The sequence below is a fragment of the Rhineura floridana genome, chromosome 6 (genome assembly GCF_030035675.1).
Source record: "Rhineura floridana isolate rRhiFlo1 chromosome 6, rRhiFlo1.hap2, whole genome shotgun sequence".
NCBI classification, from domain to species: Eukaryota; Metazoa; Chordata; class Lepidosauria; order Squamata; family Rhineuridae; genus Rhineura; species Rhineura floridana.
Window position 1 is genome coordinate 135582767 of NC_084485.1, and position 14708 is coordinate 135597474.

The 14708-nt window shown below is 40.3% G+C and overlaps 1 protein-coding gene across 4 annotated transcripts in view; it reads right to left on the reverse strand.

Annotated features, from left to right (window-relative positions):
- Positions 1–8783: 8783 nt before the first annotated feature.
- Positions 8784–14708, reverse strand: part of VAV3 (vav guanine nucleotide exchange factor 3) — a 259303-nt gene continuing 253378 nt past the window's right edge. For all 4 annotated transcript variants that reach the window (XM_061633875.1, XM_061633876.1, XM_061633877.1 and 1 more), the window contains one exon: positions 8784–12052. In XM_061633875.1, the coding sequence (XP_061489859.1) occupies positions 12011–12052 (42 nt within the window). In that variant the 3' untranslated portion in view covers positions 8784–12010. The remainder of the gene's footprint in view (positions 12053–14708) is intronic.

Here is a 14708-nt window from a genome sequence, read left to right on the forward strand (position 1 = left end):
ATTCACTAACAGGCAAAAAAAAAAAAACCAAACCTGGCAATTAAAAACATACCTATAGCCAACAGATATTTCTATCAAACTTTATAAAGCAGGAAAATTAGATGGCTATAGTGAATGCACCAGGGGAGCAGGAGACCTGACCTCCTCTCTGAGATATTGTACTGCCCTACAAATTTGTAAACCACAATTTGGGATTGTCTTTCACAGTCCAATCCCTCTTGTTTGTGTTATTGCCTTCTGAATTTGGTGGCAACACACAAAAGGATATTCTCTGTGGTGGCACCCATATGTGGAACTCCTTGCCCCAAGATGTTATGCTATCTTTCTCTTTTTTGTGTTCACCATACATTGAAAACCTTCCTTTTTAAACAAGCTTTTGATTCTTTTGCTGCTTAATATATTGATTGTGTGTGCTGTTCTTTGTGTTCTGGATTTTGCTGCTGTTTTCAGTTTATTTCTTTCAGTAGGTGGATAGATGTCCCACACCTGGCACTCTAACCACTAGTCAGTACAGTTTCCTAGAGCACACTGGCTCACAAAAATAGTATCTCCCATGTCCCAGACTTGGTGCTCTAGACACTAGTCAGTACAGTCCCCTAGAGAACACTTGCTCATACAAACAGCATTCTAGGAGAGGTGGGACTAGCTGGGGTAAGAGAACTGTAAACATTTAAACGTAGTGTTGCTGCAAAAGGGAAAATATATTGTTCAGCAGACATATGTAGCTTCCCATCCAAAAACAAGCCTATACTGATCCTGCTGAGCAATTAGTTTATTATACATTCATTGCTAAGGAGTCACAACCCAGAAACTTTCATGGTTGTAAACCGAGTGATTCTTAGTCCAGCAATATGAGGGCTGCAAGTTTTAGTTTTGAAATGTGGGTATGCGAAGCAACAGAAGTGTGTGTGTGTGTGTGTGTGTGTGTGTGTGTGTGTGTGTGTGTGTGTGTGTGTGTGTGTGTGTGTGTGTGTGTGTGTGTGTGTGTGTGTGTGTGTGTGTGTGTGTTGGTATTTTCAAATTAGCATAGCAGAATATGAAAAATACATACTGGCTATAGTACACAGTCATAACCAGAGCTGTATAATTTGATGAAGTCCAATAAGCATGTTTAGGATTACAACCTTAAGAGACAGCCATATTAGGCTTGCCATGCCCAGACTTGAAACGACTCCTATTCCTTTTAGTGTTGCACTGAAGGCAATATGTGAACAAGTGAAGATTTCCTGATCACAGTGCTACAGTGATGGCTAAAGCTACACTATGTGGATTCTCTCTCTCTCTCACACACACACACACACTCACACACACACACACAGCCTCTGGTATCAAAATTACAAAAGTCCAATAATCTTTTCATCAGTGAATCTGATAACACAACATTCAGGTATCTAAAAGTGGCTATTAAAACCACTGAATTGCTTAATAGAGGCATGATTCTGAATCCTTGGGGCTTCCATTACAGATTTTAAAAAGCAAAAAAATTTTTTTTAAAAAAAACCACCTTGCTGATAAATTAATTACTGTTCTCTCTTTTGTGCAGAATGAGTCTTAAACAATTTGCTCTTGTTCAGGTAAGGCTGCCATCTTGTGGCTGCTAGGAACATTACAGTCTATTAACGAAACATCTGTATGCCTCCTCAGGTACAAGCAAGCATGCTAATGACTGCATTATCATTTAAACAAAACAAAAAACAGTCTGGAGCAATGTAAGATGCAATTATTTCACCTAATTAGATCTGGTGCTGGTTTCAGTCCTGGATGCTGATGAGGCAAGCTGAAGCATAATTGGAAAGATTAAAATGCAGCTATCAGTGATCTGGCTCTTTGGGTTAACTAGATTATTTCTTGAAAGGCTTGGAGAATCCTAAAGCAAAAACTAGGGGGCACACTGAAATAAGTGTGTAATATGTTTGTAGGGTGAGCAAATGCAAAAAGTACTTCTGCAGAGGCTGGAATTTTGACATGTGGAGTTTATCTTTGACATTGACATGCTGCAGGTTACAGAAAAGATAAACCAGCTGAGTTTCCTCTTCTTCAGATCTATCAAAGATATATCTGTATCAGAGACTTAAGAGACATTTATTATTATTTTAAAATATTTACCCCCGACTCACACACATCTACAGGTTCTACCCTAATGACATTCAATTAAAAACATATATGGGTGGATCCAATTGCCGCCCTTGCAGTCATCTGAAGCCTTTTGATCCAGCAGATGCCTTTTAGTGCTGCGGAGGAGTCAGTGGTCGTGGTACATGTTGGCACCAATGACATGGGGAAATGCAGCCGTGAGGTCCTGGAAGCAAAATTCAGGTTGCTAGGTAGGATGCTGAAAGCCAGGACCTCCAAGGTGGCTTTCTCTGAAATACTACCGGTTCCACGGGCAGGACCAGCCAGACAGGCACAGTTTGCAGTCTCAATGCGTGGATGAGACAATGGTGTCGGGTGGAAGGGTTTGGATTTGTTAGGCACTGGGGAACATTTTGGGACAAGACGGGCCTGTACAAAAGGGACGGGCTCCACTTGAACCAGAATGGAACCAGACTGCGGCACTTAAAATTAAAAAGGTGGCAGAGCAGCTTTTAAACTGACTGAGGGGGGAAACCCGACAGGAGCTGAGGAAGGTCCGGTTTGGAGTAAACCTCCCCCCTGGGATAAAGACCAAAAATTGATGAAATTTTAAAAGGGGTAGGCCTAGAAGTAGGCATTGTGAGAGCAGGGGCACAGGATATAAATTCAGAATTACCACAGGCCAAACCACAAGTGCCAAAGACACTTGAAGAGAGACACTGCTTACAAGTGCCTGTACGCAAATGCTAGGAGCCTCCGAACCAAGATGGGAGAACTGGAGTGCTTGGTCTTAGAGAAGAGCATTGATATAGTGAGCATAATGGAGACCTGGTGGAATGGAGAAAACCAGTGGGATACGGTTATCCCTGGATATAAACTATATCGGAAGGACAGGGAAGGACGTACTGGTGGCGGAGTCGCTCTATACATGAAAGAAGGCATTGAATCTAGCAAGCTGGAAACCCCAAAAGAGGCAGACTCCTCCACAGAATCGTTGTGGGTGGTGATACCATACCCCAGGAGGGATTTAATACTGGGAACGATCTATCGTCCCCCTGATAAAAATGCTCAGGGAGACCTTGAGATGAGATATGAAATTGAGGAAGCATCCAAACTAGGAAATGTGGTAGTAATGGGTGACTTCAACTACCCAGACATAGACTGGCCGCATATGTGTTCCAGTCATGACAAAGAAGCAAAATTTCTAGATATTCTAAATGACTATTCCCTAGACCAGTTGGTCATGGAACCGACCAGAGGGAAGGCAACCCTGGACTTAATCCTCAGTGGGGACCGGGACCTGGTGCGAGATGTAAGTGTTGTTGAACCGATTGGGAGCAGTGACCATAGTGCTATTAAATTAAACATACATGTAACTGGCCAATTGCCAAGAAAATCCAACACGGTCACATTTGACTTCAAAAGAGGAAACTTCACAAAAATGAGGGGATTGGTAAAAAGAAAGCTGAAAAACAAAGTCCAGAGGGTCACATCACTCAAAAATGCTTGGAAGTTGTTTAAAAACACTATATTCGAAGCTCAACTGGAGTGCATACCGCAGATCAGAATAGGTACCACCAGGGCCAAGAAGATGCCAGCATGGTTAACGAGCAAAGTCAAGGAAGCTCTTAGAGGCAAAAAGTCTTCCTTCAGAAAATGGAAGTCTTGTCCGAATGAAGAAAATAAAAAAGAACACAAACTCTGGCAAAAGAAATGCAAGAAGACAATAAGGGATGCTAAAAAAGAATTTGAGGAGCACATTGCTAAGAACATAAAAACCAACAACAAAAAATTCTATAAATACATTCAAAGCAGGAGACCATCTAGGGAGGCAATTGGACCGTTGGATGATAAGGGAGTCAAAGGTGTACTAAAGAACGATAAGGAGATTGCAGAGAAGCTAAATGAATTCTTTGCATCTGTCTTCACAGTGGAAGATATAGGGCAGATCCCTGAACCTGAAGTAACATTTGCAGGAAGGGATTCTGAGGAACTGAGACAAATAGTGGTAACGAGAGACGAAGTTCTAGGCTTAATGGACAAATCACCAGGCCCAGATGGCATCCACCCGAGAGTTCTTAAAGATCTCAAATGTGAAATTGCTGATCTGCTAACTAAAATATGTAACTTGTCCCTCAGGTCGTCCTCCGTGCCTGAGGACTGGAAAGTAGCAAATGTAACACCAATCTTCAAAAAGGGATCCAGAGGGGATCCTGGAAAATTACAGGCCAGTTAGCTTAACTTCTGTCCCTGGAAAACTGGTAGAAAGTATTATTAAAGCTAGATTAACTAAGCACATAGAAGAACAAGCTTTACTGAAGCAGAGCCAGCATGGCTTCTGCAAGGGAAAGTCCTGTCTCAGTAACCTGTTAGAATTCTTTGAGAGTGTCAACAAGCATATAGATAGAGGTGATCCAGTGGACATAGTGTACTCAGACTTTCAAAAAGCGTTTGACAAGGTATCTCACCAAAGACGTCTGAGGAAGCTTAGCAGTCATGGAATAAGAGGAGAGGTCCTCTTGTGGATAAGGAATTGGTTAAGAAGCAGAAAGCAGAGAGTAGGAATAAACGGACAGTTCTCCCAATGGAGGGCTGTAGAAAGTGGAGTCCCTCAAGGATCGGTATTGGGACCTGTACTTTTCAACTTGTTCATTAATGACCTAGAATTAGGAGTGAGCAATGAAGTGGCGAAGTTTGCTGACGACACTAAATTATTCAGGGTTGTTAAAACAAAAAGGGATTGCGAAGAGCTCCAAAAAGACCTCTCCAAACTGAGTGAATGGGCGGAATAATGTCAAATGCAATTCAATATAAACAAGTGTAAAATTATGCATATTGGAGCAAAAAATCTGAATTTGACATATACGCTCATGGGGTCTGAACTGGCGGTGACCGACCAGGAGAGAGACCTCGGGGTTGTAGTGGACAGCACAATGAAAATGACGACCCAGTGTGCGGCAGCTGTGAAAAAGGCAAATTCCATGCTAGCGATAATTAGGAAAGGTATTGAAAATAAAACAGCCGATATCATAATGCCGTTGTATAAATCTATGGTGCGGCCGCATTTGGAATACTGTGTACAGTTCTGGTCGCCTCATCTCAAAAAGGATATTATAGAGTTGGAAAAGGTTCAGAAGAGGGCAACCAGAATGATCAAGGGGATGGAGCGACTCCCTTACGAGGAAAGGTTGCAGCATTTGGGGCTTTTTAGTTTAGAGAAAAGGCGGGTCAGAGGAGACATGATAGAAGTGTATAAAATTATGCATGGCATTGAGAAAGTGGATAGAGAAAAGTTCTTCTCCCTCTCTCATAATACTAGAACTCGTGGACATTCAAAGAAGCTGAATGTTGCAAGATTCAGGACAGACAAAAGGAAGTACTTCTTTACTCAGCGCATAGTTAAACTATGGAATTTGCTCCCACAAGATGCAGTAATGGCCACCAGCTTGGACGGCTTTAAAAGAAGATTAGACAAATTCATGGAGGACAGGGCTATCAATGGCTACTAGCCCTGATGGCTGTGCTCTGCCACCCTAGTCAGAGGCAGCATGCTTCTGAAAACCAGTTGCCAGAAGCCTCAGGAGGGGAGAGTGTTCTTGCACTCGGGTCCTGCTTGCGGGCTTCCCCCAGGCACCTGGTTGGCCACTGTGAGAACAGGATGCTGGACTAGATGGGCCACTGGCCTGATCCAGCAGGCTCTTCTTATGTTCTTAAACAAAAAAGGAAGATTATTTTTGCTCCAATGACAATTGAAAATCATTTTCAGTAAGTTGAGGGACCCTCCAAAACAGGGTGGAATATGGTGTGGCAGTCTGCGGGGGGGGGGGGGACAACAGGTCAGAAAAAGTTGTTTCCATGCCTCTTCCATTAGTGGAGATGATCAAAAGCCCTTGCATGAGCACCAACACACCAACTGGGTTCCACTCAATACAATCAGTAAAATATGCTGTAGCGTAGGCATCAGGAGCCCTGGGACATTTTCCAGGTCTTCTGGGATGCTGCTTTAACAGTGTTCTAGGTACTGGGGTGCGGAAGGGGGAGAGAGAATAATGGAGTATTGTGGAAGGCATTGGATCCCTTCATGCTCCTGATGGATTTGAAAGAGTGACAGGGGCCAATTGGGCTTAGATATATTTAAGAGAAATACAATGAGTGTAAAACATTTAAGATGATATACAGCATCAGACACAAGCAGATGGGAAATGGAAGAGTGAAAGGCAAAAGTATCTGTATCCATTCCAGGACTATCCATTCAGTCCACAGGATACCCAAAGTGCCTCCAAAATGCTTGGCAATCCAGTATTTCTTTGGCTCCACAGCACACTCATTTTAGTGGCCATTATAAACTCAAGCATCAAACAATGATTGGTGAACACGGTATGCAGAATCTGAATGCAGGGGAAGGAATACTGCAAACAAATGGCATCAAGGCCAAGGGAAATGTGGGCTACAATGAATACAATTAGCAGACGTTAGCATGTGCAAATCCTGACAGTTTTGACAAAGATATATGTGTAGCCTTGCCAATGCCACATAGGCAAATGTCACTTACACGTTTATTAGAAATCGCCCTTAAGCTTACATCGTATGTCTTTTTGACAAGACAAATGGTTGGCTTCTGACAATGAATAATTTTAATTTATACTGGAAGAAAATGTTATCAGACTTCTTCAATTAAGGAAAACATGCATACATGAGACTGCAGATTATTAATTGAAAGAGGTATGCACATGTACAGGTTACCTTTTCAGGGTCTTCCAGAAAGCAGTATGTTTATTATATTGTATTTCTGGCCAAATGCTTATTATCCTCTGCACTCATATATCTCTTGTGATTATGAGTACTATGTGAAATACAAGCTTAACTCAGCACCTCTCGGATGCCCTGCAATTACTGTCTATCCTTGTGGCCTAAGTCTATTCATTTATTTATCACACTTGTATCCTAACTTTTATCCAGGGGCTCAAGCAGCTTAAGGACAGCATTCACAGGTCATCCCACTTTATTCTTATAACAGTATTCGCTTGAGAGAGAAGAGTTCTTACAAAGACATGTACATCCAACACTTGATCACCACAGCATCAAGGTAGTGATTTGCATCTATCTTTTTGAGCCACAGACAGAACAGTAATAGAATCTCATGCCACCTCAAATGCAACTCTTTTGAATGGAGTCAGTTCACACGTTTAGTTGCAAGTCATTCATTGTTTAAGAATGAAATGAAGAGTTCTCAGTGGACACTGCTAAAAAGCTCCATGGCTGATGGGGATTTCTCCAACTCTGTATCCTACATCACACTGGCTCTCAGTGCCCTTTATTGGGTACCATTTATACATCCCCTAATGGTGGAAGATAGTGAATGTGTTTATATATATATACAGGATGTGGAGGTGGCCACTGGCTTTATATAGCTGATACAAATTGTATCAAATGGTTATTAGTCATAATGGTTAAGTGGAACTACCATATTCAAAAGCAGTATTACTCTGAATTTCAAGTGCTGGGGACAAACCATGGGGAACTGCTGCTTATGGCATCTGGTTCCCTATGGTTTGAAAAAGTATACTGCCATAGATGCACTCTTAGTCTAATCCAGCAGAGCTGTTCTCATGATTTCTTGTCTCTGTGGTGGTTTGCTAATATTTACTGGCCTTTTAGAAAAGCAAAGAAAGATGAGGATGTTCAGTATCAGCTAAGCTTTTTAAAAATAAATAAATAAAATGGACGGTATTTCAGAACTGTGTTTTGCAGGGAAATAAAAGGGGGTATTTAAAAACTCAGGGAATGATTCACAGAGTCTGAAGACATTTTCAGAGCTGAATTCCTGCCCATGCGTGTGTCAAAAGAACGGAGCTATAAAAGAGAAAGACATTTAGCACAAGCTATCTTTTTTTAAGATCTTACTGATGTGGCAAATCAAGTAATGAAAGGTATGGATGAAAGGTATGGCTAAGCAATTAATAGCAGTTTAAGAAACAGATTCCATTAATTCACAGTGATGGCTTAGATCAGCAGTTTTCAAATGCTTTGCTTTCAAAAGATTTTTTTCCACATTAGCTCATTTAGCACAGCGCTCCAGCCATGTTGCAGAGGACTCTGTGGCTTGTTCTATGGGGCACACTCAGTTCTTGTAGGGCACTGGCCAGGCAAGGTCTGTTGGGCCTCACTCTTGTTCCACTTGAACACACCAAATACTCCATTACAGTTACCAATCTTGTTTTTCTGTTGTAAAAACACACAAAGCAGCTTACAATGTATAAAGTAAATTAACAGTGAAAAGTAAAATACAGAATAAAAACAAAGAAGTAATCCACAGTACCAATCATAAGAACAAAGCATTTAAAAACAGTAGATGAAAAGTTAAAAAAGAGACTCTGATAGAGGATGCTGAAGATGCAGAGAAGTTTGTCTTTTCCTCTTCTCCCCTGCCGTGGGCTGCCCAGCACAGTGGACAAATTCATGTCTCCCCCACCCACACAAATGATTAAAGGGTAGCCTAACTTTGCAGCCTATGGAAAGAGCTGTGAATTTGGAATTTATGTTTCAGCTCAACTTTGATGGAAAAGATGAGGACTCATATACAAATATAACTCAGCAATGCATAATCAAATGTTCAATATATTGTCAGAAATGTGTGAGACATATTAGAAATAATGAGTCTTTAAAAAATAGCAAATCAAGCTTTTACAATAACCAGTCATAGGCTCCAATTCATTAAACAAGAAATTAACCAGTTTATTAATATATTCACATATTTACACAAAATTACAAATTAAAGTACTGCCCCAGCTCACTGTCCAAGGGCAAGATCAGGCATAGGGACAAAAAGAAAATGCATTGCAGGAAGAAAGAAAAGCAAAGGCTCTAGCATATTAAATCTTTGGTATCTGAAATGTAATACAATGCAGCATTTAACTTGTTCAACACAGGGCATTAAAAATGACAACACATAAGCACAATCCTGACCCAGAGTTCTGCAGGTACTTCAGTGCACATATGGAGCTTCAGCATGAATAGTGTTCCCCATTCACTGTCCTAGAAGGAGAAGGCCCACCTATGCAAAGGGTTTCGTGCTGGATTGCCAACTCACAATCCAGAGACCCTGTTCAACTCTTTAACAGATCTGCTGCAGGAAAAGAAGATGAAGACTTGGTCCGCTCCTCCCCTCTCCTTCCCACTGCTATGAGGCAAAGAGAAGCTATCCTAACAGGCAGGAGGTGGGTGAGCTGTGGGATCAAGGAATAAGCAGGGGAAGTGAAGCAGCATCTGCATGTTATTTGTCTGCGACTGGGATGTTAGACACAGACAAGATTTCCAGGTTCCAAATCAACAACCTTAGTTTCACAAAACAAGCTGTCTCTCTTCTCTCACTGAAGTTAATGCAAAAACTCTTGCAAAAGTTGGAATTCCCTCTCCCTAACGAACTGTTGGGTCTGGTTGTCTGAATACCAATAGGAGGGAAGTGTTTAGATATAACATGACTTTAATGAGTTTAGGTTATCTAACTATTCATCAAAAAGTTTTGTTGAAAATATACATTTCTTAATTTTTATCTTAAGCTGATTCTCCCCCTACAAGACAGATAAACACTGAGGACACAGCACAATACATTTCACAGATCTAGATACAAAACCCTATCCCATTAAAAACAGGCAATTGCTCTTGATAAAGCAATTTGCCCACTTAAGAAACAAGATCATCAGTCAAAACTAGTTATTACAGAAAAAAGCATCAAGGGAGCATTCCTACTCTAACATTTAAGATCGGGCCATTTTGTAAAATACATTTCTGGAATCATTTAGAAATGCTGCAACTGGTTCCATCAAAATAGTGTATTCAATAAAATCAAGGTTTACATCATTTTGAACTTCTCTATGCTGTTATATATCTGGTGATGTTAAACTGTAAGAATGAACAAACACAGAGGCTGAGAGCATTTCTCATGTGCAACACCCCACTCCCCTTCATCTCTGTTTGATGACAAACTCCTGAACAAAGGCAGAATTGGGGATGCCTTAACAAATTCTGGGTGCTGGATGTCTCCCCAAGTATTCAATTAGAATCAATGGACAACTGAATGAACAAGCATTCAGTTAGAGGCAAATGAACATTAGGAATGGCAAGTGGGGAAACGGTATATGTGCACGCATGCATCTGTACTGAGTATGGATGGTGTCTAGGCACACTATACAAGTTTGTGAGATGGAACAAAAATGAAGCAGATCTCCAAGGTTTCCAGCTGCGGATTTTATATATAATGGCTCTCAAATAAAACATCAACCAGAGGGTTTTGCTTCTCTCTGGTCCTCAATCCAAGAGCACTTTTTGTGAACCAAAAGTGCTTCTGTACATGCCAGAGCATTTTCTTGGTTTTCACTTCTGATTGCAGCTTCTCATAAGTAGGATGCCATTGCGGAAGGATGACCTGACCTTCAGGGATAGCTTCATGGTGAATGTGAGGAACAGTTGCAGGTGTGGGAAATTTGGGTCCTCAAGAGTGTTAGTAGCCATGAGATTCTTTGGATCCCACCCTGGGACTTCGTGAGATGTTAGCGATCTGCTTGACTATGTTATCATTATGTGTTGTGCATGGTGTCATTCACTATTGTTCAAACTCTAGAAATCTGGGCTTCCACAACAAGTTGCTCTCATGTACAGTTCTGCAAGTCTGCTCTCTGCCTGACAAAACTGAGGGACTGAGCATAAAGACAAGAGCCCTCATCAGAGATTGGATTGTTAGTATCTTAGAAATTACAAGGTGCTTATTAACTTGTCCCAAATATTTTTATAGTGAAAAAAAGATCAGTTTACCCCAATGATGAAAGCCAGTGAATGAGAAAATGACAATTTGTCTTAGAAATAAAGTACAGTTCATTTCACAATGGGTGGGGGAGAAAGGATGCAGCATTTCTCACTTGAATTGCTTTCTGTGTTTAATAATATAATACTTAAGGACACAACTCTTACTGGCCCCACTGAGCCAAGTAAGGCAACAGGACAGTGAGAGATCTTGCATATTAGCAGAACTTTTAATAATGACCATGATACAATATTAAACTGTGCCCTGTATCTATAAAACCATAACATCTCCTAGATGCATAAAATTTGATAGAATATATGGACATGTGCATTAAAAAACTCATTTCTGTAAGAAATATTCTGTGTTAAGAATCTGTAACCTTAAATACAATATAATCCCTTTTTCTAACATAACTATATGCTAAGCCACAAACCACTTTCTAATGTTTGCTGTTTCATAAAACTTTTTTTTAAAAAGAAGACAAGCCAGTTAAAATAACCCTGAAATTAAAGATTACATTATTTTGTATTCTTTCTCTGCAAAATAGCATGCAAAACGGTGTTGAATTGAGCTTAGTTCCAGAAAGCGTGTTTAGAGATTGCAGCCCTGGTGACTGTGCAAGGTTAATTGGTGCTGCTGGAAATTTCAAGATAAATAACACTGACCGCATGACTACTGGAATGCTAAAAGTTTTTTTCCCCTGAAAGCAGCAATAGGCAACAATAAAGTAAAGCCCTTCTCTCCTAATGCCGTCAGAGACGTTAGCTAACAGGAAAAGAAACAGAGGTTAGTAAATAGTTACCCATACTTAGTATTCACTGTATACAGCAGGATGGAATGAAAAGAAGCATTCTTAAAAAAATAAAAAGTCTGTTTTGAAGTGATTCTTCAGGAAGGCGAAGTTAGAATTTTGTACTGGTCCCCAGTGGTGGCAAGCTGGTAGGTTGCTTCTTTGCACAACTCTGAGTGAGATATTAATCTGTCAACACAAATTTCTTTAGTAATCCCAGCATTAAAACTGGAGGGTTTTAACAAACAGAAGTGCTACATTTCAAATACTTAACAAGACAAATAATGTGTTGCAGAGTTTCACAGTCCCTGCAGTTTATGATCAAGAGTACCAACTCGATCTTCAGGTCATTCATCCTCTTCTACATAGGTTGATGGAAACCAGCCCACCTAAGTGGGAACACCAAGAAAAAAAGGTCAAAACATGATATTAAATTAGTATTAGTATTCCTTTGGTACAACATAATTTTCTTCAGGACCCACCTATTCAAGTAAGGTATGATTCACAACAATGAGAAATGGGATTAAAAGGGTGCAACAAACTAATTTTGTGGCATAGCATTCAGCCTCTCTCCAAACAAAGAGATCAAGTTAAAAATCCAAAGCTTGTAAAAAATATGGCTGTGATTACAAATAGGGCTGATTGCCAACTGAGACAGGAAGACAGGAAAAGTCAAGTGTTAGCAGGCAAAATTTGGACCTAGTTCTCAGCAAATGAGGAAGGTAAACCTGTTTGTACCACTTCAAGCAGCAAGCGGGGACTTGCATGACTGAATACTCCTGCATACTTAAAACAAAAACCCTCCCTATACGTAGAAAACTGAGGGTCAATGTACACTTGACGCATAGTGTATAGCTCTGTTCCGGGTTTTTTTTAATTACAGTTGCAAGATGGGCAATTGGTATTGCATGCAGGGAAGGGAGGTTAACATTTTCCCTCCACAGCTGCAAGTCATCCCCCTTACCATGGCCATGACGACTAGTAAAATGTTTGCATTGGCGGTCATAGTTGAGCAGGAATAAATCTCCCCCTCTCCACTAACAGTACTAAGAATAATCACCTTCTCTCACACCTACACTTGTTTTAAGTAAAGAAAAACAGAGACGTAGCTGCATGCTATGCAATGTATAGCTTAATCCTGAGTATTGGAGGGAAAGGTTCTATCCTAGCCTTCTCATTCCAGCTTTGAATGTGCCAGGATTATTATAAATTATTTGGTCATTAAATCATGTTTGTCCCATTTGCATTCTACAGAAATACAGTCAAAGAGATTCCTCATCTGCAAAAACTAGGCTTGTTTTAAAATATTTCATCTGCTGTTTTTGTTTTTCTTTTAGACATATCAATGACATTTCTGTGTTCCAAAATGTGCTCTTCCTGACACAGAATATGAGGGTGATCTACAGCAGTGTGCTGACAAACTCTGAAGCCAACTGGCAATTCTACATGCCAATGTGTTTTTTTAGCAGTGTCTAATATATTTCCTGCAGTTACATGTCTCTGAAGTGTGCTGTAAATGTGCAGAAAAAATCTAGCCTAGGCAGAATTAGTAGTAAAAATGGTCTAATTATAGACAGTTGCTATCCTATTTTCCACACACAGGTAAGGTGTAACCACCATTTTCTAAAACAGCAGTGTCCAACTGTTTTTTCATACTTGCCAAAATTGTGGCAAATGTGTGAACATTTTTGCCACATGACCCCCCCCCAAAAAAAATTGTAACTGTATTTTTGAGGGCAGAAAAATACAGAGTAACATTTTGATTTTATTGATAAAATTAGTGTGAAATCTGACATATCTTTAATTAGTGCAGGGAAATCAGGCATAAAATCAGTTAGACTACATCTCAACTCCCCCTCCCAATTTCCATCCAATATACACAACCTATATTTTGATTTCACCATTTTTACTACAGAAAAAATTGATTCACAGAGCCACATTGAACCACAAACTAAAAACAGTTTTGGAATTACTGTATTTAGAACTCCGTGATTGTTAAGGATGGACACTTTTTTGAACTGGTACATGTGTAAAAGAATTTGATACAAAATTTTATTTAAAAAATAGATGGGAGAAATAAAGCACCAATTTGCCACAGGTCAATATGTGCCAAGGGGAAACTGCATTGGACACCAGGGTTCTAATGCTTCATGGTCTTGGGGCAATAGATTAGTGTTTGTGTTGTTCTATGCACAAATAGTACAAATATCACACACAAACACACACACCTGTTAGAGCAAGTAGCAGTTACCTTTGGAAGAATCTTGTTAACCTTCAAGTATATACATGTCAACACCTAAGAGCCCCTGGTCAAAATTTAGCCAACTTAAGTGTACCACCTCCCTTAGTAGCCAATTAATGGCAAGACAGGCAGTTCTTTCACTGTTATAAAAATGATGGAAATCAAGAGGTGGCCCATACAAGCTTGGGTATATATGTAAAGAAAGGATGGAGAATGAGGGGGTGTTCTTCTCTTCTCAACTTCTCTGCTCTGTCCTGCCAGCTGTTTCAGACAACACAAAGGGAGCAACCACCAAGAGGTAAAACACAGTGGCAATGATCCACAGGCCTACATGCTTGAGATCTTGAATTCTGTTGCCATTCAGGTCAAGTGATATTACCTACATTTTAACTCTGTGTGCCATTATCACCACACTGGGCCAAGGCCAATGTGCATACAGGCCCTAAAATAATGTCTGAAATTATTCCCCAATTGCGGCATATCAAACATAAAGGAACTGTTTTCTTTCCCTTATGGTTACATGCATTATGGCAGCTATGCTTTCTAATTTTTTGGAGCAGTTCACAGCAATAGTACAGAACCCATAAAAGGCAAGTCAATATAGACTAAGAATTCTGCTCAACACTGAAAACTACCTAAGTGAAAGATCTCAGTAGCTGAAGCATCTGGGGGTATAACTGGACTCTGCCTTGCTTCTGGACTAGTGCGGACCAGAGGTACATTTTATCAATTGCATTTATTGCGTATGTTCTGCACCACCTCTGACAAGAGGAGTTTCACCACACTCTTCCATGCTGTCACAC